The sequence below is a fragment of the Herpailurus yagouaroundi genome, unplaced genomic scaffold (assembly GCF_014898765.1).
Source record: "Herpailurus yagouaroundi ecotype Mexico unplaced genomic scaffold, PumYag 100, whole genome shotgun sequence".
Lineage (NCBI taxonomy): Eukaryota > Metazoa > Chordata > Mammalia > Carnivora > Felidae > Herpailurus > Herpailurus yagouaroundi.
In genome coordinates, this window is record NW_024412391.1 from 83,830,132 (window position 1) to 83,854,580 (window position 24,449).

At 34.4% G+C, this 24,449-nt stretch overlaps 2 protein-coding genes across 3 annotated transcripts in view; one reads left to right on the plus strand and one right to left on the minus strand.

Moving 5' to 3' along the window:
* The window catches only part of COG5 (component of oligomeric golgi complex 5), a 321,373-nt gene that overhangs the window by 234,809 nt on the left and 62,115 nt on the right, over window positions 1–24,449 (minus strand). The window lies entirely within an intron of this gene.
* Window positions 4,455–11,843, plus strand: GPR22 (G protein-coupled receptor 22). 2 transcript variants are annotated; one of them, XM_040472928.1, is made up of 3 exons: window positions 4,455–4,853; window positions 5,809–6,849; window positions 8,496–11,843. In XM_040472928.1, exon 3 carries the CDS (start codon window positions 8,521–8,523, stop codon window positions 9,820–9,822), a length of 1,302 nt encoding a protein of 433 aa, XP_040328862.1. In that variant the 5' UTR covers window positions 4,455–4,853; window positions 5,809–6,849; window positions 8,496–8,520; the 3' UTR covers window positions 9,823–11,843. The 2 variants fall into 2 exon arrangements, with proteins under 2 accessions (XP_040328862.1, XP_040328863.1); XM_040472929.1 differs by having other exon boundaries at window positions 5,809–6,752.

A 24,449-nucleotide genomic window follows, 5' to 3' on the forward strand; every position in this document is an offset into this window, starting at 1 on the left:
ATATCCCTAAATGAGAACTACAAGTAGGAGTAACTGAAGATATATTGCTTTATTTTAATAGCACAAAGTCACCAGTGAGCATAGCCTTTACCTATTACTAGTAAACTCTGAAAATGCATTCATTTTCCCAAATGGATACCCCAAGCAGTACCATTGAAATTACTGAATCTATAGTGGAACTCTACCATTCTCTGGCTTTACGCATAAACAAAACCATTATGTGTCTAACCAATTCAAGAACAGACCACCAGTTCATAGATGATCATTCCACATCTCCCACTAGATCACAGGACTAATTAACAGCACAGACAAGGGGACTTGCCATAACTTTGTTAAATATATAATCTAGTTCATCACCTGACTTGGTTTCAGGACAAAGAAATGAATATACTGCATAGCCAACTACAAAGGAGAATTATACAAAGAAAATGAAACAACAGAAGAGAAGCCAATGAGGAAAAAAAAAGCACAAACATGACTGTATAATTCTTTGATGTAAATATAAGAGAAATCATCAACAAAAATTATCCGTAACATTTAAGAATGTAAAGCAGAATATAAGGCAGTGAAAACAGAAAGTCAAAAAACTGAGGGCAGGAGTGGTAATAACTTGGACCAGGCCCCCAAAACAACAAGCCAACATTAGGACAACAAACAGAGATCAAAAAGTAGTAATAGGGGCACCTGGGTGGCTCAGTTGGTTGAGCATCCGACTTTTGATTTCAGCTCAGGTCATGATCCCAGGATCGTGGGATGGAGCCCTGCATCAGGCTCTGCACTGAGTGTGGAGCCTAGTTGGGATTCTCTCTCTCTCTCCCCCTCTCCCTGTGACCTTCCCCCTCTTGTCCACGTGTGCACGTACGCTCTCTCAAAAAAATAAGAAAATTAAGTCCATTAAAATATTTTTTAAGAAGGGTAGTTAATAGTCACAGGATCCAAAATCTAGGTTTGGATGATAAAATGGAAACAAAAACCATGTATTTATTTTGATAATATATGTGATGCTGACAGTTGACTTACAAAATACATAGTGTAAAAAATAAAAATGAAAAAATTTAAATGTCCAACTTAGGTGAAGTAGGGAAGGTTGGGGAAGAATATTTCACGGAGTTTTTCTGTTAGAGTATACAATTCTGATGCATGTACTTCATCTAATCATTACCATCAGTTTTCAATTATTCTCATACCAATAATGAATCACCAATGTTTTTGACTCTCTACTACCTTGGCTACTCCCCACTTGATGGAGGTTTCAGCAGATGGTCCATTTCTATTTTTCTGGTAAAACATTTGTTGTGAAAGAAATTTAAAGTTGAGGAGCCAAATGAAATTTCTGAATTGGCTTTAAACTGAAATAATTAATCCTTTCTTCATTGGGCTTTAGTATCAGAGTGAGCTGAGAGCTCTGTTAAGTATTCATTGAAAAAATACTCTTGAAGCAATACAATTTAAAATGTGATTTTCCAGCCATTAGATACTGCTTTTGTATATACACTTTGCAAACAAGTTTCAAAGCGCTTTTCAGTTGTGGTTAATTTCAATATTTCACCCAGTTACTTTTTTTTTTTTTTTTTTTTTACTCACAAACTCAGAATCATCAAAAATGTAGCATGAGAACCGGACACAAGCTGGGTAAGAGTGAACGGACATGAATAGTGCAGTGTAAATGTGGATAACAAACTACTCTCTCACATTCACAGTTGTTCAAACTTAAGGGAACAAATGTATACAATTAAAAATCAAAGATTCCCATATCGAAAATTTTAGGAATTAAAATTCCTAGGCAATCAAAATACTTATAACAAAAAACAAAAACAGAACTTGGGGAAAGAATTTTAATGGAGACATTTGGGGGTTTGATGCATATATATTGCTTAGTTATCATTTGCAAGGTAAAACTGTTTTTCCAGGTTATTAATTAGCTAATAATTAATCTATGAAATTATTTTATAATATAAAATCTGGTTTTAAATCACCAAATTTTCAAAATTAGTATCCAATATAAATACAAAATGTACAAGTATAAAACGTACAAGTATAAAAATTTGTTACTATGTAAATAAGAATCTTTATAAATTCTGACATGTAATTTGACACTAATTTTTTCATGAAAATAACAATCTAATTCTGAATCCAATGGTTTAGATATTTTCATCTTTGTTAAAAACAAAACAAAGGAAGTGAAGATTATCCAACTAACAAATCAGAGAACCTTGTAATCACCAATTTGTGGTTTTTAAAAGAAAAACTATACTAAGCATTGTGTGCAATAAAAGTAATTGTTGTGATATCTTGTGTATCCTTATTCACAAGTCACTTGCACAGGGAATAAAGAGCAATGTCCAAATCTGAGCTTTTTTGCTGCCATTATTTCTTACAGAGATACCAGAATTTTTTTCTACAAAATAGTTTGAGTATAACATGGAAATACTATATTACAGAGAATTACACAAAACACAGATATAAACTTCAACAGAAAGAATCAAAGCTATATTGTGTCCCAAAGAATGCTTGACTTGCCAAAAGTCATACAGCTAATAAGCAGTGACTGAACCCAGATCATCCAATTCTAAGTCCCAAGTATCTTCAGAATTTTCCAGAGAGAGGGCCAACTATTTGGGGGGGTGGGGGATGGAGGTAGCAGAGTTCTAACACTGGCACTGCTACTACCTTACCTAGACTTTTTCAAGTCATTAAACTTCTTTGTGCCTTGGTTTCCTCTACTCCATAGGGATATCTTGATGATAAACACAAGCATACTTGAACTCTTTGGCAGAAAAGCACTCTGTGTATTTCACTACGTTAATGATTTCTTTTCCCCACCGCAAGTTTCAATTGATGCTAATATCTTTTCTCTGATTCTAGTTTGAAGCTGTGATATTTGAAGCTTGAAGTAGTATTGTGTGTGTGTGCGCGCGCACGGGCGTATGCACACATGTGCATGCTATCTTTGAACATGGCTGGCATTCTAGTGACATCGTTTTTGGCAACTTTCAAAATGCATGAAAAGTTAAGTAGCACAACATTTTAATACTTCGCATTACCAAAGCCTTGTCTCCCCAAACTGTGCATAAAATTTTAGGAATTCACAACAAAATTTTCCACTCTCAACTTCTATAAAAATACAATTAAAATTCATATACCACTCAGCCAGCCCCCCGTGAAATTTAAACAGTACAAGAAGATTACAAAAATGTATAATGATTTTTAAATAAGGGAATAATTCCAGTTACAAATTAGAAATTTGGCATACATTTTAAAAAGTGAACATAAGTAATATTCCTAAAATAATGGAAATAAGTGATTATCAATATTCTAATAATTCAGTCATTTGCAAGGTCTTCTATTTTGTCAACAGATATAGAATCCACTCACTTTATATATTCATATCTAAAAAAAAAAACCAAACATTTTTCTCAATACTGAGAATAGGTAACCAAAAATAAATCTAATTTTAAAGTAATATTTTAAGTTAATTACTTACACCAATGTTTTTATTCTTTTGACAACATATCCATTTTAAAATAATTTAGTTTTTCAACTTATGAAGACATAAGACAAGGAAGACAAGTTAGGAAGACAAACTAACTTCCTTTTTCCTTTACTGAAATGTTTACCCAGTAACACTAGCATATGGCTACATGTAATATTTAAGGAATAGCAATCCATTAAAAGTGCCCAGGTTAAAAACAGAAATAGCCAGTTGAACTAAAATATTGCAGCGAATGATTAGTATGTATCTACTAAATAAAAGGGTTACCGATGGTAAAGACTGAGTAGTAATCTGAAAAGAACCTCACATCACTAAGTCTTTATATAATGAGACTATGGTAATATCAATAGAATTTTTAAAAAATAATTTGAAGTAGAACCACCTTGGACTAATCTTGTTAATATTTTGAATGAATGAATGAGTGAATGAATACCTGAATGAATACTGCAGTCGTAACAATGTTTATTTAACACCTTGAGATGTTCACAACAATTCGAAATACAGAGAAGATGGACTTGAATACAAACAAACTAGTTGAAATTCAATGTGGTTCACAGTAAAGATGCAGTGGCTTTCTATTTGTAGAACAAAGAATCTCAACCAAAAACATATATACGACTCAAAAATTCTCCAGGGCAATCATTTAGGCTTCAAAAAGAATATACCCTAAAACCACTTTCTCTCCCCCCTCCACCTCCCTGCATTTTTTTTTAATGTTTGGCATAAGTGAACAACAAACCAGAATAGAATACACATTTTTAAAAGACTAATTTACTCATAGTCTATTTAAGATCAGCATACAACCACTTATAAATATAGCCTTTTAAAAAAGCATCCTTATATAAAATGGGGGGGGGGGAGAGAAACCCCTGCTATCCATATGAAGCACAGTTTAAGCCCAATACAACTGACCAATCAAAATTAGTGAATGCACTGCATCTCTCTGCAGTGGAGAGAGGCGACAAGGTAGGCTGTCACTCTGCAAAAGCTGCCCCGAACAGGCTTTCCTCTGAAAAGCAGTGCCATTCCTTTTTAAAAGACTGAATCCAAATGTTGTCTCTGGAGACAAGAAGCCTTCAGTATGTTCAATTACTTCATTACGTTTTTCAGATGCTTATTGATTCCACAGTAGGAAGAGTGAGAGACTGCAGCAGCCTCTAGGCAGCACTCCACGTTCCATACATTAGCAGGACTGCTGAGACAATGGCACAGTACAGACACATATTTTCATTAAGGTCTTTTCTGAAGAGATGTTTATGACCCTCTTCCCCAAGTCCTCTGCTAACAAGTGAACAAAATGAATCAATCAAAACTGGAAACGCTTCAACTCCATCAGGAATTTATCAAACCTTTAGCGGAGGTAAGATGTGTTCCCTTATTACAGTATACGGCTGCTTTTGAACTGGCATAGTGGGGTAAAATTACTTTGAAAATTGTCAACCTAAATTTTAAGAGTTTATTTGCTTAATTCTATTTATTGCTAAACATGTCTTTTCTAGATCTTTTTCTTTTAGGACATAACATTTTAAATGTAATTTTTTTAGGATGCAATGTTAAATACCAAAAATATTCTTTGTTGATTCACTATGAAGACATCAGCTTTTAAGTCACTTCAGACCTACTAAAATATTCTTAATGTCATCAGTACAGTTTTTGCCAAGTGTTCAAAAATGCTTCTGTTTCTTCAAAGAACCAGGTTTACTACTTAGCTATTACTTATTATTCAGTTTTAGGTTAAGATTATTGAGCATGTTCATTGAAAATTATTTGATTTGCAGTTACATTTTGCATTACCTTTTACATTACAACTACATGGACAATTCATCAGTGGAAATGTCTACTATCTTATCATGGAATCTGTTTTAATCAGTTAAAATTCAAACCAGGTGCTAATAATTAAACAAGCTATAATGTTTTCCAGTAGGAAATAGTGTTGAATTTATTGTAAAGACATGAGAGAATGACAGTATGTTTAGTGTATGCTAATTGCTCATAATCTCCTAAAACACAGGTTAGCTTCTAAAATGAGGGCAGAAATTAGTTTTAAAAATGCAGCTTTTCTTTCATGGTTGTATTTATAATATTACCTCTGTTATCAAATAACGTAGTATTTGCAATCTCTGTTAGGAAAAGAAAAAATTTCGTTTAAAGAAACCCTTAAATTTATTTATGAGTTGTGGCTCTAATAATACAGTTTGCTTACTTTGATAACAAATACTGGGTACAGTGCTAAAGTAAACAAAACTAAAGTAACTTTGAGTTAATTGGAAATTATTAGGAACCCTATTTCTTAACCACTTTTTCTTTTTCACAAGGGCCCACGGCAGCTAATTCAGTATTTACAAGTGACAATATGAAGAATGCATCTGATCAAGCACCTCCCTAGCCGACTGAACCATAAACTGCAGGATATTCTTCTAACATATGCATTTAAGACAGTAAGGAGTTAAAACCAGAAAAGACAGGTCCACATTACTGCCGGGATACAAGACATCGACAGTAATCATCCTAAGAAGAAGCTCTATAAAATAGACATAAAAAGAAAAACAATTTGACTGCAAAAGCCTAAAACCAAAATGGTGAGCTTTTTTAAAGTGGGAGTTTATACTTTAACATACCAGGATTGTGGAGCTGATTCCTGAAGAAACAATGAGACACGGATTGCCAAAAAGAGAATGCCACACATTAGCAGCAAGCTAAATGAAGCTTTATCCAAGTCTTTTCTGCACTAAATATTCAGATATTCACAGCAGCTGATATTACTACTAAAGGATTTTCCCATCTAAGTTTTATGACTATGTATCCTCTTCTAATGAAAGCAAATCAAATTAAATAGCAGATGGTTTTTATCAAAAGAACATGGACTGGATTTAGAATATAAAGCAAGTTATGTGATCAAGAAATCATTTCAAAATAATGAGGACTGCTATAGAAACAGATTCACATTTATAACAAAAGGATGTCTAAATACATTTTAGAAGCTAGAAACCGTATGTTTCCTTTTTTGTTTTCACATATTCTGGAAAATAAAGAGACACTATCACATATTCCCTCAAAGGGAAATATAATTCCTACCATTTGAGGAAGTTTCTCTTGGTCGTGACTTTCTAAGGCAAAACAAATACAAATGTTTGTACTGGTCTTTAGAAATCCATCAGCCAACTAAATGTCACAATTCATGCAGTTTGAAGTATTGGAGAGAAAATGAAAGAATTTCTACAAGACATGAAATAAAACACAGCTACTTCACTGTTGTCAGGTAAAAATTCATGTCAAAATCTGTCAATGACATCATGTATCACTTTGTGAAAACCTGCCGTGGTGAGCCAAAGGGCCCATACGGCCACAGCAAACAGGTAGGTCAGAAGATGCATGCACCACGCGGTTTACCGTTTACCAAAGACAACAACCTCACTCTAGAGGAGATAGATGCACCATAGCTAATTACCGTCTAACTTGGCATGTCTGCTTTATTTAATTCTAAATGTCACTGAGGTGACAAAGATGTTTCATCTGTCAGTTCCAAAAATTTGGCACACTTAGAAGTCTCCATTTTTATAGGATTTCAGTGCTAGCTAAGACTTTCTCTTACTGGAGTATATGCCTCTAAGTAATACTTCATACCAAGTTCAAGACTAATTAATAAGGTTATCATTCGTGATTCTGAAACATCACCCCTAAAATAATACGCATAAATAAAACTGTATTCTAAAACTTGTCAGAGGTTACATCACGTGAAAGGTTAACATGAATGTGGAAAATTATTATATAGCCTTTATAATTTATGTTCAATTATGATTTTGTAGTCAAAATGCTGTACTTGAAATGTGAAATATAGTTGGTTGATTTTATATTTTAACTGAATATACTCACTCCTGACCTATTAGCCCAGAAAATCAGATATTATTTTTATAAATTACTCTAAACCGCTATACATTAAAATACAGATTTAAATGAATTAGCAAAAGAGTTGTTTTTCTAATTTTCCTCAAGATTATACACACTGGGTGATTTATACAAAAGGTTTCACAGGGATGTGTGACTTTAAAAGATTCCTCAGAAAATGGGCTTCAGATACTCCCTTTTCCCTAAAATTTCATATTTTACTTTAAAAATCCTGTTTGAACAAATAAAATCAAGAGATATATTCTTTTAAACCACTCCAAAAATGGTTATTTCTTATTAAGATATTAAATTTCAATTCCTCCTTCCACAGCATGAGAGGGTGTGGTCACAAAATAAATCATTCACTGGAGTGATTTACAGCTCTTTTACCAAGTTTTGTGGTGTTATATTTTAACATAATGTCCTTTTTCATCCAATTTGTATAACATTAAGTTTGTCCATTATAAAGTTGGTGAGCATTTTACTACGAAATATGTAATATTTATCATTTGCCTGCTTCTGTGGGAAATAACCCCAAATATCCCCAAGCACACTGTTGACTCATGAATATGAATTTCAACCAAGAACATGGACAAAATGGTTTTAAACAACTAGTGCTCTGTGCCATTAATCATTTTAAATGAACACTCGTCCTGTTCACTTGAAACCTCACGAGAATAATTACACCTACACTAATTATGCCAGAACATATTAAAATAGCGTTTATTACCCACCTACTCACAACATTTTAAGATGAAATCTAAAAACACCGGGCTAAAATTAGTTTTGCATAGTGGGTAGCTTTATTGTACAAAAATATACTGTATCTCAATAAGCTTGAAAAACCCAAATGAGGACTATCTTTTTAGAATATTAAGAAATTCTGAACAATATAGGAGTATTCCCCAGTCATCTTCAAAGGGAGAAGCCAACTTCCTATTACATCGAAACAATGCAACCTTGATGTCTCCTAACTCTACCTTTGCCGTTAACAGTTTAGAAAGTTTAAAGTTAAACCAAGTACACAATAAAAAGATTTTTTTTAACAAGGAACACATGTTTTATACGTCATTTAAATTGCCAAATATCAAAGAGTTTATTCTATTTCACTTTCTAGGGAAAACACCAACTGCTCCAAAAGAATGTGTTTTTCTCCCGTTCTGGAAATCAACATGCAGTCTGAATCTAACATTACAGTGCGAGATGACACTGATGACGTCAACACCAATATGTACCAACCACTTTCCTATCCATTAAGCTTTCAAGTGTCTCTCACCGGATTTCTTATGTTAGAAATTGTGTTGGGACTTGGCAGCAACCTCACCGTGTTGGTCCTTTACTGCATGAAATCCAACTTAATCAACTCGGTCAGTAACATTATTACAATGAATCTTCATGTACTTGATGTCATCATTTGTGTGGGATGTATCCCTCTAACTATAGTCATCCTTCTGCTTTCACTGGAGAGTAACACTGCTCTCATCTGCTGTTTCCACGAGGCCTGTGTATCTTTTGCAAGTGTCTCAACAGCAATCAACGTTTTTGCTATCACTCTGGACAGGTATGACATCTCTGTAAAACCTGCAAACCGGATTCTGACAATGGGCAGAGCTGCAATGCTGATGATATCCATTTGGATTTTTTCATTTTTCTCTTTCCTGATTCCCTTTATTGAGGTAAATTTTTTCAGTCTTCAAAGTGGAAATACGTGGGAAAACAAGACACTTTTGTGTGTCAGTACAAATGAATACTACACTGAACTGGGAATGTATTATCACCTGCTAGTACAGATCCCAATATTCTTTTTCACTGTCATAGTGATGTTAATCACATACACCAAAATCCTTCAGGCTCTTAACATTCGAATAGGCACAAGATTTTCAACGGGGCAGAAGAAGAAGGCAAGAAAGAAAAAGACAATTTCTCTAACCACGCAACACGAGACTACAGACATGTCACAAAGCAGTGGTGGGAGAAACATAGTCTTTGGTGTAAGAACTTCGGTCTCTGTAATAATTGCCCTCCGGCGAGCTGTGAAACGACACCGGGAACGACGAGAAAGGCAAAAAAGAGTCTTCAGGATGTCTTTATTGATTATTTCTACATTTCTTCTCTGCTGGACACCAATTTCTGTCTTAAATACCACCATTTTATGTTTAGGCCCAAGTGACCTTTTAGTAAAATTAAGGTTATGTTTTCTAGTCATGGCTTATGGAACAACTATATTTCACCCATTATTATATGCATTCACTAGACAAAAATTTCAAAAGGTCTTGAAAAGTAAAATGAAAAAGAGAGTTGTTTCCATAGTGGAAGCTGATCCTATGCCTAACAATGCTGTAATACACAATTCTTGGATAGATCCTAAGAGAAACAAAAAACTTACCTTTGAAGATAGTGAAATAAGAGAAAAATGTTTAGTACCTCAGGTTGTCACAGACTAGGGAAACATCTAAGTTTCACTAAGCCCACATTCAGAAGTTTTAAATTTAAATTGTAAAAAAATGAAATTACTGCCAAATATAAGAAAAAAACATTTTAAGTATTGGTTATGTTGTAAATTTTCAATGTAAATGTCAAGATTAGATTAGGTCATATATATTCAATTTCTTCATTACAATGTATTTGTTGCATGGCAGTTTGTTAAAGTAATATCATGTGTATATTTTGTCAATATTATGTCCATCAGAAGATATTCATGTAAGTCATATTTTCTAAATAATAAATACATAGCCTTAAAACAGTGTATAACTTTAAAATGTAACTGACACAGGTATCTTTGCTTTTCTTTTCTTTTATAAAGTGTATTTGTTTCTAAGCCACAAACTATAGATAGATTTATATAATGACGAGTGAAATAGCACTTTAACATAAGAACAAAAATTTGGGCTCCAAGCAATCAAAATAATTCAGGATTTTCTGTATCACTCTATTAAGTTTTCTGCTAGTCTACCTGGTGTAATATTTGATGAATCAAAAATAATGAACTGTATGTGAAACTTCATCCTTTTTCTTGCTTTTTGAATGCAGGAAATTGTAGGATTTATCAGGATTTTAAAATCTGACAACCAAGAAACAACCCTGTACATACACTCTGAGATAGAGAAACTTATTTTCTAAGATCAAGGGCACAATGCCTATAATATACAAATAAAGGGACAATAAAGGGAAGGAAGAAAACTAAAGCACCAGCCTCTTTCTTCCTTCCTCACTTTGCTGGAGTCTAAGCCAAATGGTCTGTATTCATACAACAGTAAACAGAACTATTAAAATCTGAATAAAAGGGGGAAAAAAACTTTGTATCATTGTAGAGAAGATTCACAAAGCCAACTATTTTTAACTGTAGATACATGGCAACTTTAGAGTAATATGATTTACACAACGTTCCTATACTAGTTCCTAAACTATATATAGTAGCTTCCAAATGTTTCAAAATACAATAGTTCTATTTCCACCCTTAAAATCATTAAAGCGACAATAAACCTAGTCAATTTTTTACTCTACACCACTTAATTTAACTTTAATCTTTATTCTGCCCTCTTCAATTCATGCTGGAAAATATAAAATTACTAAAACAGGTTTGGGAATCTCATATCAAATAAATATCTTCCAACTGTTATAATCCAATAATCTGTCAATGAGTGCTAATCATCACTGACTGTATCAGGAAAATAGCAATAAATTATTTAAAAATAGGCTAATATAGTAGTTGCTACCTTATAAGTAATTAACTGGACAGTTTTTTATTCTATTTTTTTTTAACACTGTATCCATTAAATCAAGCAGCACTTCATTTTTAAATAAAATTTTACATCAAACAATTCAATAATATATAACTTTTATGTAATTAAATGAGATTGAGATTGATCCAATGAAGTTTATGGAATACTTTAACCCTTGGGAAGTGAGCACCATGCAATAGCTTGAAATCAATGAGGTTACATGGGAAATTTAATAAGAGATTTCTTTCTGATAATAATGTTAACATGTCAAATCATGGCAAAGGTACAGTATCCTTCTGCCTTGTTTTCTACTTTTATGAAATTAAAGAAATGGTTCAATTTAACAAAATGTACCATAAGAAAGTAAGACATTTTGGGGACCCTAGAGAAATTCTTCATTGTTAAGATATTAAAAAATTTTTCATTCAGTAAATGTATTTGACACAGAATATCTCCTAATATAGCCATTAAAAATTTTTAAACTAATTTTATACTTAAACTCCCAAGCATAAATTATAATTGTTTTCAATTTTATAATCTTAATAAAAATTAGACTATTTTTAGAGTTTTCATATTAAGAGAAACCCTTTGTGTTTTAAACATTTTTAATCTTCAAGTCTATAAGCATGCCAAAGAACGCGGTTAAAAGATATTTTTAAATATATTTGTCTAAACTGCTTTCATGCCCTCTTGTTGTCTGTAATAAGAAACCTAACAAAATAAGTAATAAATGGCAAATATTATAATGTTGCCTTCTAAACTGCTATTATTTCTACACTTGACACTAGAGTAGACAATTAACAAGCATTTTTTGTCCTCCTGTAATGAACTTCCAGGTATACGAAAGTACATCCACTGATTTACAACAAAGAAAATTCAGACTTACCAAACAACTTCTAAAAGCTTTCTAATGTTAAATAGTATGTAGTATGTAAACCAAAATAATATTTATGTTAAAGGTTCAGCTTTTGAAAACAAGTTGCAAATACGCTTACAACTACTGACCTTAGCTTAAATGAGAAAATGAGAAGCTTAGACAATTTTTTTCATCAGGTGTTTGTTCTATGAAAAGGTAAAATACTTTTATTTTTCTCATGATGGACCTCATCAAAATGTGTATGTTTTTCACTGTGTTTCTAATAATTTTATGGAAAAAAGCATTAATGCCAATTTTTCATGTTAGAATGAAAATTGTAAATGCCAAAGCAATAGAGGTAACAGTAGACTCAACATGGGACCCTTCATAAAATATTTTTCAACCCATATGCCAAAAATCACGGACACTGGCATCAATTTATATATAGTTAACTGGGTTAATTCTTCAAAACTATCTAAATAAAAACTATTCTTTTAAAAACTGACCAACTATGAATGAGCTCAGTAAGATATAGAACTCTTTTGCTTGCTAGTTTCAGGAGGTTATTATTCTAGCATTAGTCCCAAAAGATGTTCAAACCTATTGTGAAAATTTAAGAATTTACTATTATGTTTTTTAAAAAATGCCATTCATAGTATTTCTGTACTTTTCACCATGGTAAGTCAAATTTTAGGTACATGGTCTATTTTTGAAGCCCTCCCCACCCCACCCCCACTCCCCACCGTGAAATGATAGCAAAATCTAAGTTCCCTGGGCATTAAAAACCAAACTCCTCATTTACCTAAGTTAGACTGAAAAGTGAAAACCTAAAAGATAAGAAAAAAAGGTGTTTTTCAGGCTTTATTCAACACAGTAATTTGAAAACTATTTTCCAAAGTCAATAAAATGTTGAGTTTCATTACATTTTGATGATACATTTAAGTAAGCTTTGTAATTTTGTAATTCAATTAAACTTGGATCCTTACAATGTAGAGGGCATTAGGACAGATACACATACTCATATAAAATAAAGCTATTACCCTGGAAGTTTAATATAGAATCAAGGTAGTTAAAAGTCTGGCAATACCTACAAAAAGGCAGAATGCAGTAAATGTTATTTAGAAAAAAGTAAAGTTCTTAACAGACTTAACAAGAAAGGAAATGTGTGGGATTTAAGAACAATACAAATAAAAGCACTGTTGAGGAAAGCTATTGAAGCATATCTGGAAAGACTAAATTGTTCTCTTTACAAGAAAAGTCATACAGTAGTGAGAAGTTAATCTGATAAATTAAACTGGAGCCAAAAGCCAGAAAGAGGGCTTTAAATGCCAGCAGAGATATCTGAGCAGGGGAATAATACAATGATAAATGGGCTACAAATCAATCAATCAGCAATATGTAGATATGGTTGATTGGTAAGACACAAAATAGGAAGCGAAGAAAACAAACTGTTGGCTGGAAAAGACACAGAAGATGGGAAGCCACGGCCATGGCCGTCGCAGGGGCAGGTAACAAAAGGCCTGGCAAAAAGTGCTGGCAGTGGCTGTGGAAAGAAAGGAGCACGCAGATGTGACAGGCAATTTCACATTTCACAGAATCAATAGGGTTCACTGGTTAATAAAACAACTGGCGTAAGAAATTAAAGAATTAAAAATGAGGGCCAAAAAAGGACAAGAAACTAGACTCTCCTCAATGATCTAAGAACTTTTAAATTATGTTATGCATAAAGTACATGGATAATGAGGAAAAAAACAAAAACATTTCTGGCAGGACAAAAAAATTCAATTAAGTAAAATAAGTAACATTCAAGAATGTTCTAGTTATGGGGCTCCTGGGTGGCTCAATAGGTTAAGCACCCGACTCTTGATTGTGGCTCACGTCATGATCTCACGTTTGTGGGATCAAGCCCTGCACTGGGCTCTGTGCTAGGCGTGGAGACTGCTTGAGAGTCTCTCTCCCCCTCTGCCCCTCCCCCGCCCACATGTGCACATGTGCTCTCTCAAATAAATAAATAAAGGCTTTTTTAAAAAGTTCTGGTTATAACTATTCAAAATAAAAATTTCTAACTAATGTTTTAAAATATCCACTTTATATTTTGCATATTGGTTTATTCATTTTTCCAATGAATGCATATTTTCTTCTTCAGTAACTTTTTAATTATAAAAAGTTATAAACAATGGGACAATGCCAAGGTACATAAAGTAGAAAATACAAAAATCATCCTTTGCTCTTTTATTCCTAATTATGAATATCTATCGAAGTCATTATATACATGTCTCCTTCATTCTTTGTTAATGGCTGCACAAAAATAATTTTTTTAATTAAAAAAACATTTAGCAGTATTTCTAAAATGTGACAATGATAAATATCAGATACATAAACCTTTTCTATAATAATTTCAAGCTACATCTTTCAAGATTATCTTGAAAAAGGAAGGAAAGGTAACCTGTCAAATTTTGAGACACGTTTTCTAAATGGAGAGAAGAAGCAAGAAAAAAACATAAAATAATGTATTTTTTCTCCCTTTTCACTAAGTAAGAGGAGAAATAAAAAAAAAAAACTAAAGAAAACTTCTGGAACTTATTTTCTTTACATCTCAGGAAAGTGTCCTTGTACGTACTCCCATAAGCCTCCTATGGGACAGCAGTGAACTCAAGAAAGCTGAGCGTGAGATGACTAATAAATGTTAGGGGAAAATGGAGCTCAGACCATATTATAAAAGGTGGGGGGGGGGAGGAGATAATTAAACCTAGACAAGGCAGGAAAAAGATCTAAAATACTCGGAGATGCTCAGCTCTTCGAGAAGTGAAATGTGAATACACAATTGTGGGTTAGAGTTCACAGAAGAAAACTAATTTGAAGACTGACTGTTTGTAAAAAGCATTCAGAACAATGAAAGGAATTTTTTTTTAAAAAAGAAACCCTAGTTAACAGACTAGACAGATTAGTAACATAACAACATATTGCATGAGAAAAAGTAGAATATCAGGACATTACAACTCACAAGTGTTTGGAAAAGAGTGGTACTAAGATGGAGAAATAAATGGAAAACTGGTTTCATCTTAATTTAAAAGCTATCACCTCTTATTAAAGAATATTCACTTTTTGCAGGAGAAAAAGAGCTGAGCAAACTTAAAACACAATTATTTCTCCCCCTGCTCATGATAAAATAATGTGTGGCAATAATCCTAAGTATCCCTACCCTTCTATTCACACTTTTTTTTTTTAAACAGACCTCTAGAAGCTGTATCCATGGCTTTCAAGCATGACAGCTTTGTACTTCCACCAGCAGGTGGTAAAAAGTGCTGTCATTCCTGTCACTGCCACCAATACCAACTCCTACCACTATCAAACCCTGAAGCATCAGGTAAGATAAAGGAGGAGAGCAGAGTGTAGCTGGAATTGAGGTCATTTTCCTCACCCTGCTTACATGAAAGCAGTATGTCATATATTTCTGAGAGGCATTAAGCAAGGTAGACTACCAAAGCACATCCAGCAATTTTTCACGGTGGAAAGTAAAAGGGACAAGGGAACCTTGTTAACCTTATTGTTAAGATTACAGATAATTGCTTTCCACTCAGACAACTATGGACATACAATACTAGTAATAGATGCAAAACGAACATTTTTTAATTTAACATAAAATTTTTAAAATGTTAATGCTAACAAATGAGAGTCTTGTCCACATTAGACACAGACTGTAAGAGTAAGAAATACTAAGATTTATATATACGGGAGCCATTAATATAGTATTACATACAATCCCATTGTCATATGCTGTATATTGCACATACTGTATATTGATTGGGTAAAGAAGAACCAATGATATATGTTTCACCCCAATATTGTTAATATCTTAAAACGGGTTAAAATGTAACAAATCAAATTTACATAGTGTACACTTTAACCGTTTTCCCAATTCTGGAGTCTTTCTTTTGCTATTACATTTTTTCCAACTATCACTTCTTACAAGCAACAAAATGCTAGCAAACTGTAGCTACCTAACTGTATAAAACTGTCTTGGGACGCCTGGGTGGCTCAGTCAGTTAAATGTCCAACTTTGCCTCAGGTCATGATCTCATGGTTCGTGAGTTCGAGCCCCACATCGGGCTCTCTGCTATCAGCACAGAGTCTACTTGGGATCCTCTCTCTCCTTCTCTCTCTCTCCCTTCCCCACTCATACGTGTGCACTCTTTCCCTCAAAAATAAACATTAAAAAAATTATTTTTAAAAAAACCTGTCTTTAATCCACATGATACATGTGGATACATGATATAATAATGGTCTATAAACTACTGTAACCCTTAATAATACTTCCCCAATAAGTGCCTGATACATACTCACTGATCAGTAAATATTAGTGAAACTGAAATTAACAATTTTTAAATTTCTGACCCCATGTATCTTGTTTAGGAGAGCATTTTTCAAAATGTATCCCACCTATATCAGAATCTTTTACGGTGTTTGTTTGAAATTCCAATTTCTGGGCTCCACCTTAGACTTTATGAATCAGAATATCTGTGGTTGCAGTTCTCACTGTAAATTTTAATAGGTACTCTCAGGTGATTTGTGTGCTAAAACTTAAGAATGACTACTTTAAAGGGGCGCCTGGGTGGCGCAGTCGGTTAAGCGTCCGACTTCAGCCAGGTCACGATCTCGCGGTCCGTGAGTTCGAGCCCCGCGTCAGGCTCTGGGCTGATGGCTCAGAGCCTGGAGCCTGTTTCCGATTCTCTGTCTCCCTCTCTCTCTGCCCCTCCCCCGTTCATGCTCTGTCTCTCTCTGTCCCAAAAATAAATAAACGTTGAAAAAAAAAATTAAAAAAAAAAAAAAGAATGACTACTTTAAACACTTGAAGATGGACTATGTATCAAAGTGACAGATAGTCAAGTAACTGATCAATGAAAATATAGAAGCAGCTCAGAACTCAGACCATAATGCCTTCCTGAAGTAAAAAATTTTAAGCTTACTTCATTTAATAATAAAACTATATTTGAATTCTATATATTATAATCTAGCAGGACATTCACTTCCTAAGAAATAAAATTTTATTGATTGACTGATTCGTTCATTCATTCATTCACTCACTCATTCCAGAAGTATTTATTGAGCATTTACTATGTACTAGCTGTAGGGATAAGAACCGATGGAGCTGGGCTTTCAGTGAACTTACAGATGATGGTAAGTGCTAAGGGAAGGTCAAGCATGGTAAGGGAGTGAGAGATGAGGGTTTATTTGTGCAGCATGGTCAAGAAAGTGCACTGTTGGCACTCAGTAAATGCTGTTGCTTAAGTGAATGAGCACGGCTGTCCACAATCCTACATTCATTCAGTTAGCTGGCCCTTCAAGAATTGATGACCTGATGACTTAACTGGTCCCCCCTTCCCCAGGCATTTCCTTTTTACTGTATTTAGTTGTTAATCACCCCTATACTATTTTCATGTTAGGAGCAAATTAATTATGGAAATATGAATATCAATGGCTTAGAAAAGTGTCTAGCACAATTTTGGCATATACTAGGTATATTGTTACAAGGCTTGCTGACCTATAGCACTGAAAACTGAAACAGGACTGAATTTTTATTCTCCCTCCAGAAGTCCACACACTATCCCAGTCCTCAGTGTTCAGTTTTCTCTGAGAAACCTTTCAGTAATAATCATAATCATAACCAAACTTACTGAATGCTTAATGTGTTAAATAAATGAGCTGCTGTGTTAATTCTTTAGATTCTCCTCTTATAAATCCTCACACCAATACAATGAGGGAAGTCCTGCTGACACTTTTGCTAGGGATAAGAAAACATGCTCAGAGAAGTTAGGTGGCCTGCTCTCCTCCACACTGCTTGTAGGAGGTAAGACGGGGTTGGAGCCAAGGCTATCTTCCTTATGTTTTACTTCCTTAAAAGAACTTATCTAGGGAAAACATTTCCTTTAAAAAGCATCCACTCAGAAGATAAAATGGTACCAAATATGAAACAGGACACTATAAAGTGCTACTTACTTTTACTTCATTCATACAAAATACCCAGTTAAGTATAAAACTACACAGCTACTGTCTGTTATAACGTTACCTTATTTTGACCTAAAGGCAAATACTATACTTGCATATTTTTCCCATTTCAAAATAAAACTTCTATTAAAATGTAACACTATACATACGGGATTAAGAATTACTTTTAAGGGGCACGTGGCTGGCTCAGTTGATAAAGCATGAAACCCCTGACCTAAGGGTCATGAGTTCAAGCCCCATATTGGGCATGAAGCCTACTTTTTAAAAAATGGCAATAAGTTAATTAATTAATTAAAAATTTAAATTACTTTTAAAATAATTGCAGTGAAAATACTAAAAACTATATTTGGTGCATCTTTTGAACAGATGTCACTCAAGTTAGATGGTTTCAGTCAAACATTTTCCTTTGTTATTATAATTTCCTTTGTGCCATCAACACAATTTAGGGAACACTCAGCTACTGTTTGATAATTTATGACAACTTTAATTTCCTATTCTGTTTTATAACAGTTAAGTGACATTGATAATAAATACTTCAAATGGTATTGCAAGAAACTCAACCCTAGGAACATTTCTTATTAACCTTTTCACTAAGAATTCTTTCCAACAACATTGATATTATCTTCTGTTATCACTCTTCCTTTCAGCATTTTCACTGACTCACAGAACTAATCATAACATGTTATTGTTAATGAAAATGGACTGCTATGAATACAATTTAAATATATAAAGACAACAGTACAGGTGATCAGATATAGCCACCTTACAGAAAAACATTTGCCAAATAATATATTCCAGATAAACAATGACTGCAGTTTAGAAAATTAATGAATATATGAAATTCACAGGTATGTTCATGGGCACAAGAATGGTGTTTTTTCATTGGAGCAAAGAGCTACAAATTCATTAAGATCCTCAAAAAAGTATATAACCCAAAACTAAAAATTTACTAAGAAGGTAGGAAAGCAAAATTGGTAAATGCTACCTTACATCCTGCCTTATTTGAGGAAGACTGTAAGACAACTTTTAAAAACATACAATTTTAGACACAATTAAATGAAAAAAATAATAAAATCAGAGCAATATAGATTAAAAGAATGGAAAAAAATTAAATTAGCTCTGGTATGAAACATACAATGCAAAATGCTTATCATTTAGTCCTGCATTCTTGCAAGAGATGAGTCAAAAACTGTCCCTATATTTTCTCTAAGATCGTATAAAGAGAGAAAAGGAATTGATTACATGACTCTTAGCATCAATTAAATAAAAATCCTCTTGCTGTTCAGTGGAAGTGATAAGTATTCCTAATATTGAGACCAAATTGCATTGCCTTTCGTGGATCTTCTCAGAAAGTACATAATGTTTAAACAATATTTTTACAACTTTTTTTTAAGGTTATCTATTTTTTAGTAACCTCTACACCCAACGTGGGGCTCGAATCCACCACGTTGAGATCAAGAGTCACACGCTCCTCCAACTGAGCCAGCCAGGCACCCCTTTACAACTTTAAAGACAACTGAAGTGGGGCGCCTGGGGGTCTCAGCCGGTTAAACCTCCAACTCTTGGTTTCGGCTCAAGTCACAATTTCACTGTTCGTGAGTTCGAGCTCCGCATCGGACTCTGTCCTAACAGTGCAGAGCTTGCTTCAGGATTTTTCTCTGCCCCTCCCGCGCTCACTCAGTGTCTCCCTCTCTCTCTCTCAAAAATAAATAAAACTTAAAAAAAAAAAAAAAAAAACCTCATTAAAAAAAAAAAGACAACCAAAGTCTCATACAGTCATTGATGTCCTTCAATGCACAATAATGGCCACAATGATCTTATGGAAAACACAATAAGTCTAATAAGGCTGATTATAATTTTCCTCATAGTACAATAAAGGCATCAAACTACAAGGAAATTCTGTAAAAAGAACTATATAGGAAACAATAATATAATGCAGTAATATAATTCTGGCTTAATCTAAGGATGGATTCTAGAAAATTCAAGCAGTGAATATCAAGCACTTCACACACATCTAAGGGGTCAAACAGACTGGCTAGAAGAAAGAGGTGGCACTTCCAAATGAAAATAAGACAGATGTTCTTAAAAAGCAAAAAAGGTCTCCTCTCCTCCCCCTAATCCCCAACTTTCAGAGATTCTCTAATCAAGAGAAATGGATAGACTAATTAGCCTTCAGAAAACTGTCTTGAAATATTCTTTCATCAAATTTCTAGAAAAAAAATAACTGGCAGAAAAGAGGTTAAGTGCAAAGACATAAACATGAATAACCATCTGGGCTGAGGGAAAGACCAACATGACAACACTCCACTCTTGCACAGCGGTGGCTGTTGACAAATTCTGAAAAGATAAGTTAAAGAACTGAATTTTCATCAACTGAAGATAAACCTACTTTGCCTGAAATATCTCGTCCTCATTAAAACATCTTCTTCTTACCCATGATTCAAAGGTAGAGTAAGAACAGATACAATAAAAGCCACAAGAGCTGAGTTTTCAGCTACATGATAAAAGACATCATATAAATATTTTGTCACTATTATTAAATACAAAAAATAAGGTATGAGTAGCTTCTACTTTTAAATACAATATTCTTCTATCCATACCATTCATAAGAAATCCAACTAACTTCTCCACTTACATAAATGTTTCTAAAAACTTGGTAACATATGTCACAGGATCTAGCAAGCAGATTCACAAAGTGCCTGAACGAAATCGCCAAGCAGCAAGAACTATAAAATCCTAATTACTATCATAAGCAAGTCTGTTATCTTGGAAGCATTAAAAAAATCATTAAAGCACTTTTAAATGGCCCATTATAATAGCACTTAACCCTCATCTGCCCAAAGTTGAACATTTCATAAAAGGTTTGGGTTGTATAAACTTACAAAAGTGGTGGCGATAAGACAAGTTTGTCAACATCAATATCACAAGCAAAATTTAAGTACAGTTAAGAGTACAAAGAGCAACGGGGCGCAAAGGAAAGGGAGCACATGTAGAGTAATACCCCCTTATCTGTAGTTTTGCTTTCCGTGTTTTCAGTCGCTACAGTCAACTGTAGTCCAGAAGCAGATGATCCTCATTTTCCCCTACTGCCAGAAGGCCACTAGGAGCCTAACACCACATCACAATGCCCATGTCGTTCACCTCACCACGTAGGCATTTTTATCATCTCTCATCATCACAGGAAGAAGACTGGGTACAGGACAACAAAGTATTTTGAGAGAGACCACATTCACATGATTTTTATTACCATATGTTGTTACAACTGTTCCCTTTTCAAATTATTGTTGTTAACCTCTTACTGTGCCTAATTTATAAATTAAACTTTATCATAGGTATGTATGTAGAGGAAAAGGCACGGTGCATATAGGGTTCAGTACTATCTGTGGTGTCGGGCATCCACTGGGGGTCTTGGAATGTATCCCCCTACAGGAAAGGGAGGGGGAGACTACTGTACCCGGAAAAACTACAGAAAGGAAACAGTAATTGAAATGAACTTTGACAGCCTCTGGGCAACAACAGTATATCAGGCAGAGATGCAAGCATGAGCAATTACAGAGAAACAAGAAAACAGAGTCTCCAGACCAGGGAACAATTCGATTTGGCTGGCGCACAGACTATGAATATGTAAGCAGGGAGAGATAAAGCTGGAAAAAAAGGCTATAATCATGTTTTATCAGGCAAAAAAAATTTTAACTTAAACCCAAAGCTCAGTGAAAATCTTTCTAGATTTGACAGTGTGTGATGACATCTAAATATACACATACTTACACTTTTCAATAATCATAGTGTAAGCCCTCAATACTCAGACCACCATGTCAGCCTTTGACCTGGTCTCTCTACCTCAAGCTCTCACAATTTCCATTTTCCACTTCCTAAAACACAATTCTGTTCATTTTCATCCCCTGATCACAGAATATCTTCCATCAGATACCAGATACTCTTCACGGAGACTTATAATACAACACAGTATTTAAAAGAAAATAACTAAAACCCAGAGGAGAGACGGGGGTGATGGGTAAAATAGGAGATGGGGATTAAGTAGTGCACATGTGATGAGCACTGGGTATTGTATGGAAGTGTTGAGCTACTGTATTATATACCTGAAACTAATATAATACTGTATGTTAACTAGCTAGAATTAAAATAAAGTAAAATTTAAAAAAAATTTTAAAGAAAATAACTAAAATCCAAATAGTAGTAGTAACCACTCAGTATTGTTAAATGTAGAATTAGAGATATCCCACAAAGTTATACAAACACACAGCCTTGAAAAATGTCAGCAGAAAATGCAATATGCCCAATTCATTTTTTTTAATTTGAGAGAGAGAGAGACACAGCGCGCACAGAGGAGAGGGGCAGAGGGGGGGGGGAGAGGGGGGGGGGGGGGGGGGTAGAGAGAATCTTAAGCAGACTCTGTGCTCAGCATGGAGCCCAAGGCAGGGCTCAGTCCCACAACCCTGGGATCATGACCTGAACCAAAATCAAGAGTCAGATGCTCAACCTACTGAGCTACCCAGGCACCCATTCTTAAATGTTTTTTATTCTCCTCCAGTACTCATCTCTAAATTGAAAACCTTTACAGTAATATTTAAATATCTTGTTATCAGGGGCGCCTGGGTGGCGCAGTCGGTTAAGCGTCCGACTTCAGCCAGGTCGCGATCTCGCGGTCCGTGAGTTCGAGCCCTGCGTCGGGCTCTGGGCTGATGGCTCAGAGCCTGGAGCCTGCTTCCGATTCTGTGTCTCCCTCTCTCTCTGCCCCTCCCCCGTTCATGCTCTGTCTCTCTCTGTCCCAAAAATAAATAAACGTTGAAAAAAAAAATTTAAATATCTTGTTATCAGAAAAAAATGCACAATAAATGTACATTGTATGATGTGATTTTTGAAAAAAAAAAAGTATTTTTATATGTTACAACATAAGACAACCACAAATGAAGATGTATATCCAATGTGACCTTTAAAATACCATGCAAATTTGCTCTTTACTTCCATTTCTAAAGAAAGAAAAATAAGAAAGCAATATTTGGGGGATCTATTATATGCTAAGCAAGGTGAAAGGCAATCTAAAAACTCTGACTCATTAAATCTACCCTACAGTCCTTTGAAACCTAACAGTGAAGTTCACTTGTTGAAATTCACACAGTTATCATGACAGACAGAAATGGGATTTAAACCAATGTCTAGATGGTTTCAAAGCCTAAGTTCTTTTAATTTTATAGCAGGAACAGTTAAGATCTTTTATGGTATAATTTTATGAGGTTTTAAAATCTCTCAAGTGTTAGTAAAGTGAGTATTACTTTGATGAAGGAAAACTTGATGAATATTTTGTTATTCTGGTTATTACATTACATTACGTAGCCTCTGTGTACCCATTTAACAAGATTTATTCATAAGTCATTTACCCTCAGTAGAAATCTTCTAAACTAATCCTTTTAGTTTTTATTTTTGCTGAATAATTAGCTCACTCTAAAATATCAACTGCATTATTTAGTTGTAGGTGGAAAGTCTCTATTAGGTGACTATTCTTAAGTATCTGCAAACCTGTTAAAGAAAGCAACAAAGGACGCCTGGGTGACTCAGTCAGTTAAGCGTCTGACTTGATTTAGGCTCAGGTCATGATCTCACAGATCAGTGAAATTGAGCCCTGCGCTGACAGCACAGAGCCTATTTGGGATATTCTCTCTCTCTCTCTCTCTCTCTCTCTCTCTCTCTCTCTCAAAATAAATAAACAGACATTAAAAACAAAAGAAACAAGCAAAATACATTCTCTCAATTCTTAACCCTCTGTCAAGCAATTATCACAGCTAGAGAAAACCCAGAGAGGTTACTTCTCTCCTCTATCTTCCAAGGAAGAGATCATCATCGTAGATAGCCGTCCATCCCCAAAAAGTAACTGGATCAAGCTGGAAGATGCAGGTTATCATACAGCACATCCCAATAAAACACCATTTTATTACTCTTGAAACTGTAGGTATGTGTTTTAACCATTTATGCTCTCCACTCCGTCCCAAGATATAACTCTTCCTCAAGTCTCTGCCAAGCAAAGATTTGGATTCTGTAGATCACTCAATGATCTAATACATCTCCCAAGAAATAGCATGACTTCAATTTTCAAACTTCTTTTAGCAATTTAACTTTTTCAAACAAATTATTTTACCAAACCCAAATTTATAAATAAGATAAAAGCAGATTACTCTCAATAAAGTTAAATTAAGGGATCAGTCAAGAAACTCAACAATCCCTACATCCAAATACCTAGGACTCCTCAGAACATAGTTTAAAATAAACATGATTTGGAACCACTAACCATAATAGGACACTTTATAGAAAACACTCTGCTCATGCGTTGAGATCCTATTATTCTTACATCTGTTAGAAATTAAGATGACTGGTTACCCATGACTCATAACCAGACTCCACCACACATCTGTAATCAGATCTGGGAAAAACAACCTATGTATGTCCCAAAGACCAAGAATGGACTTTATCA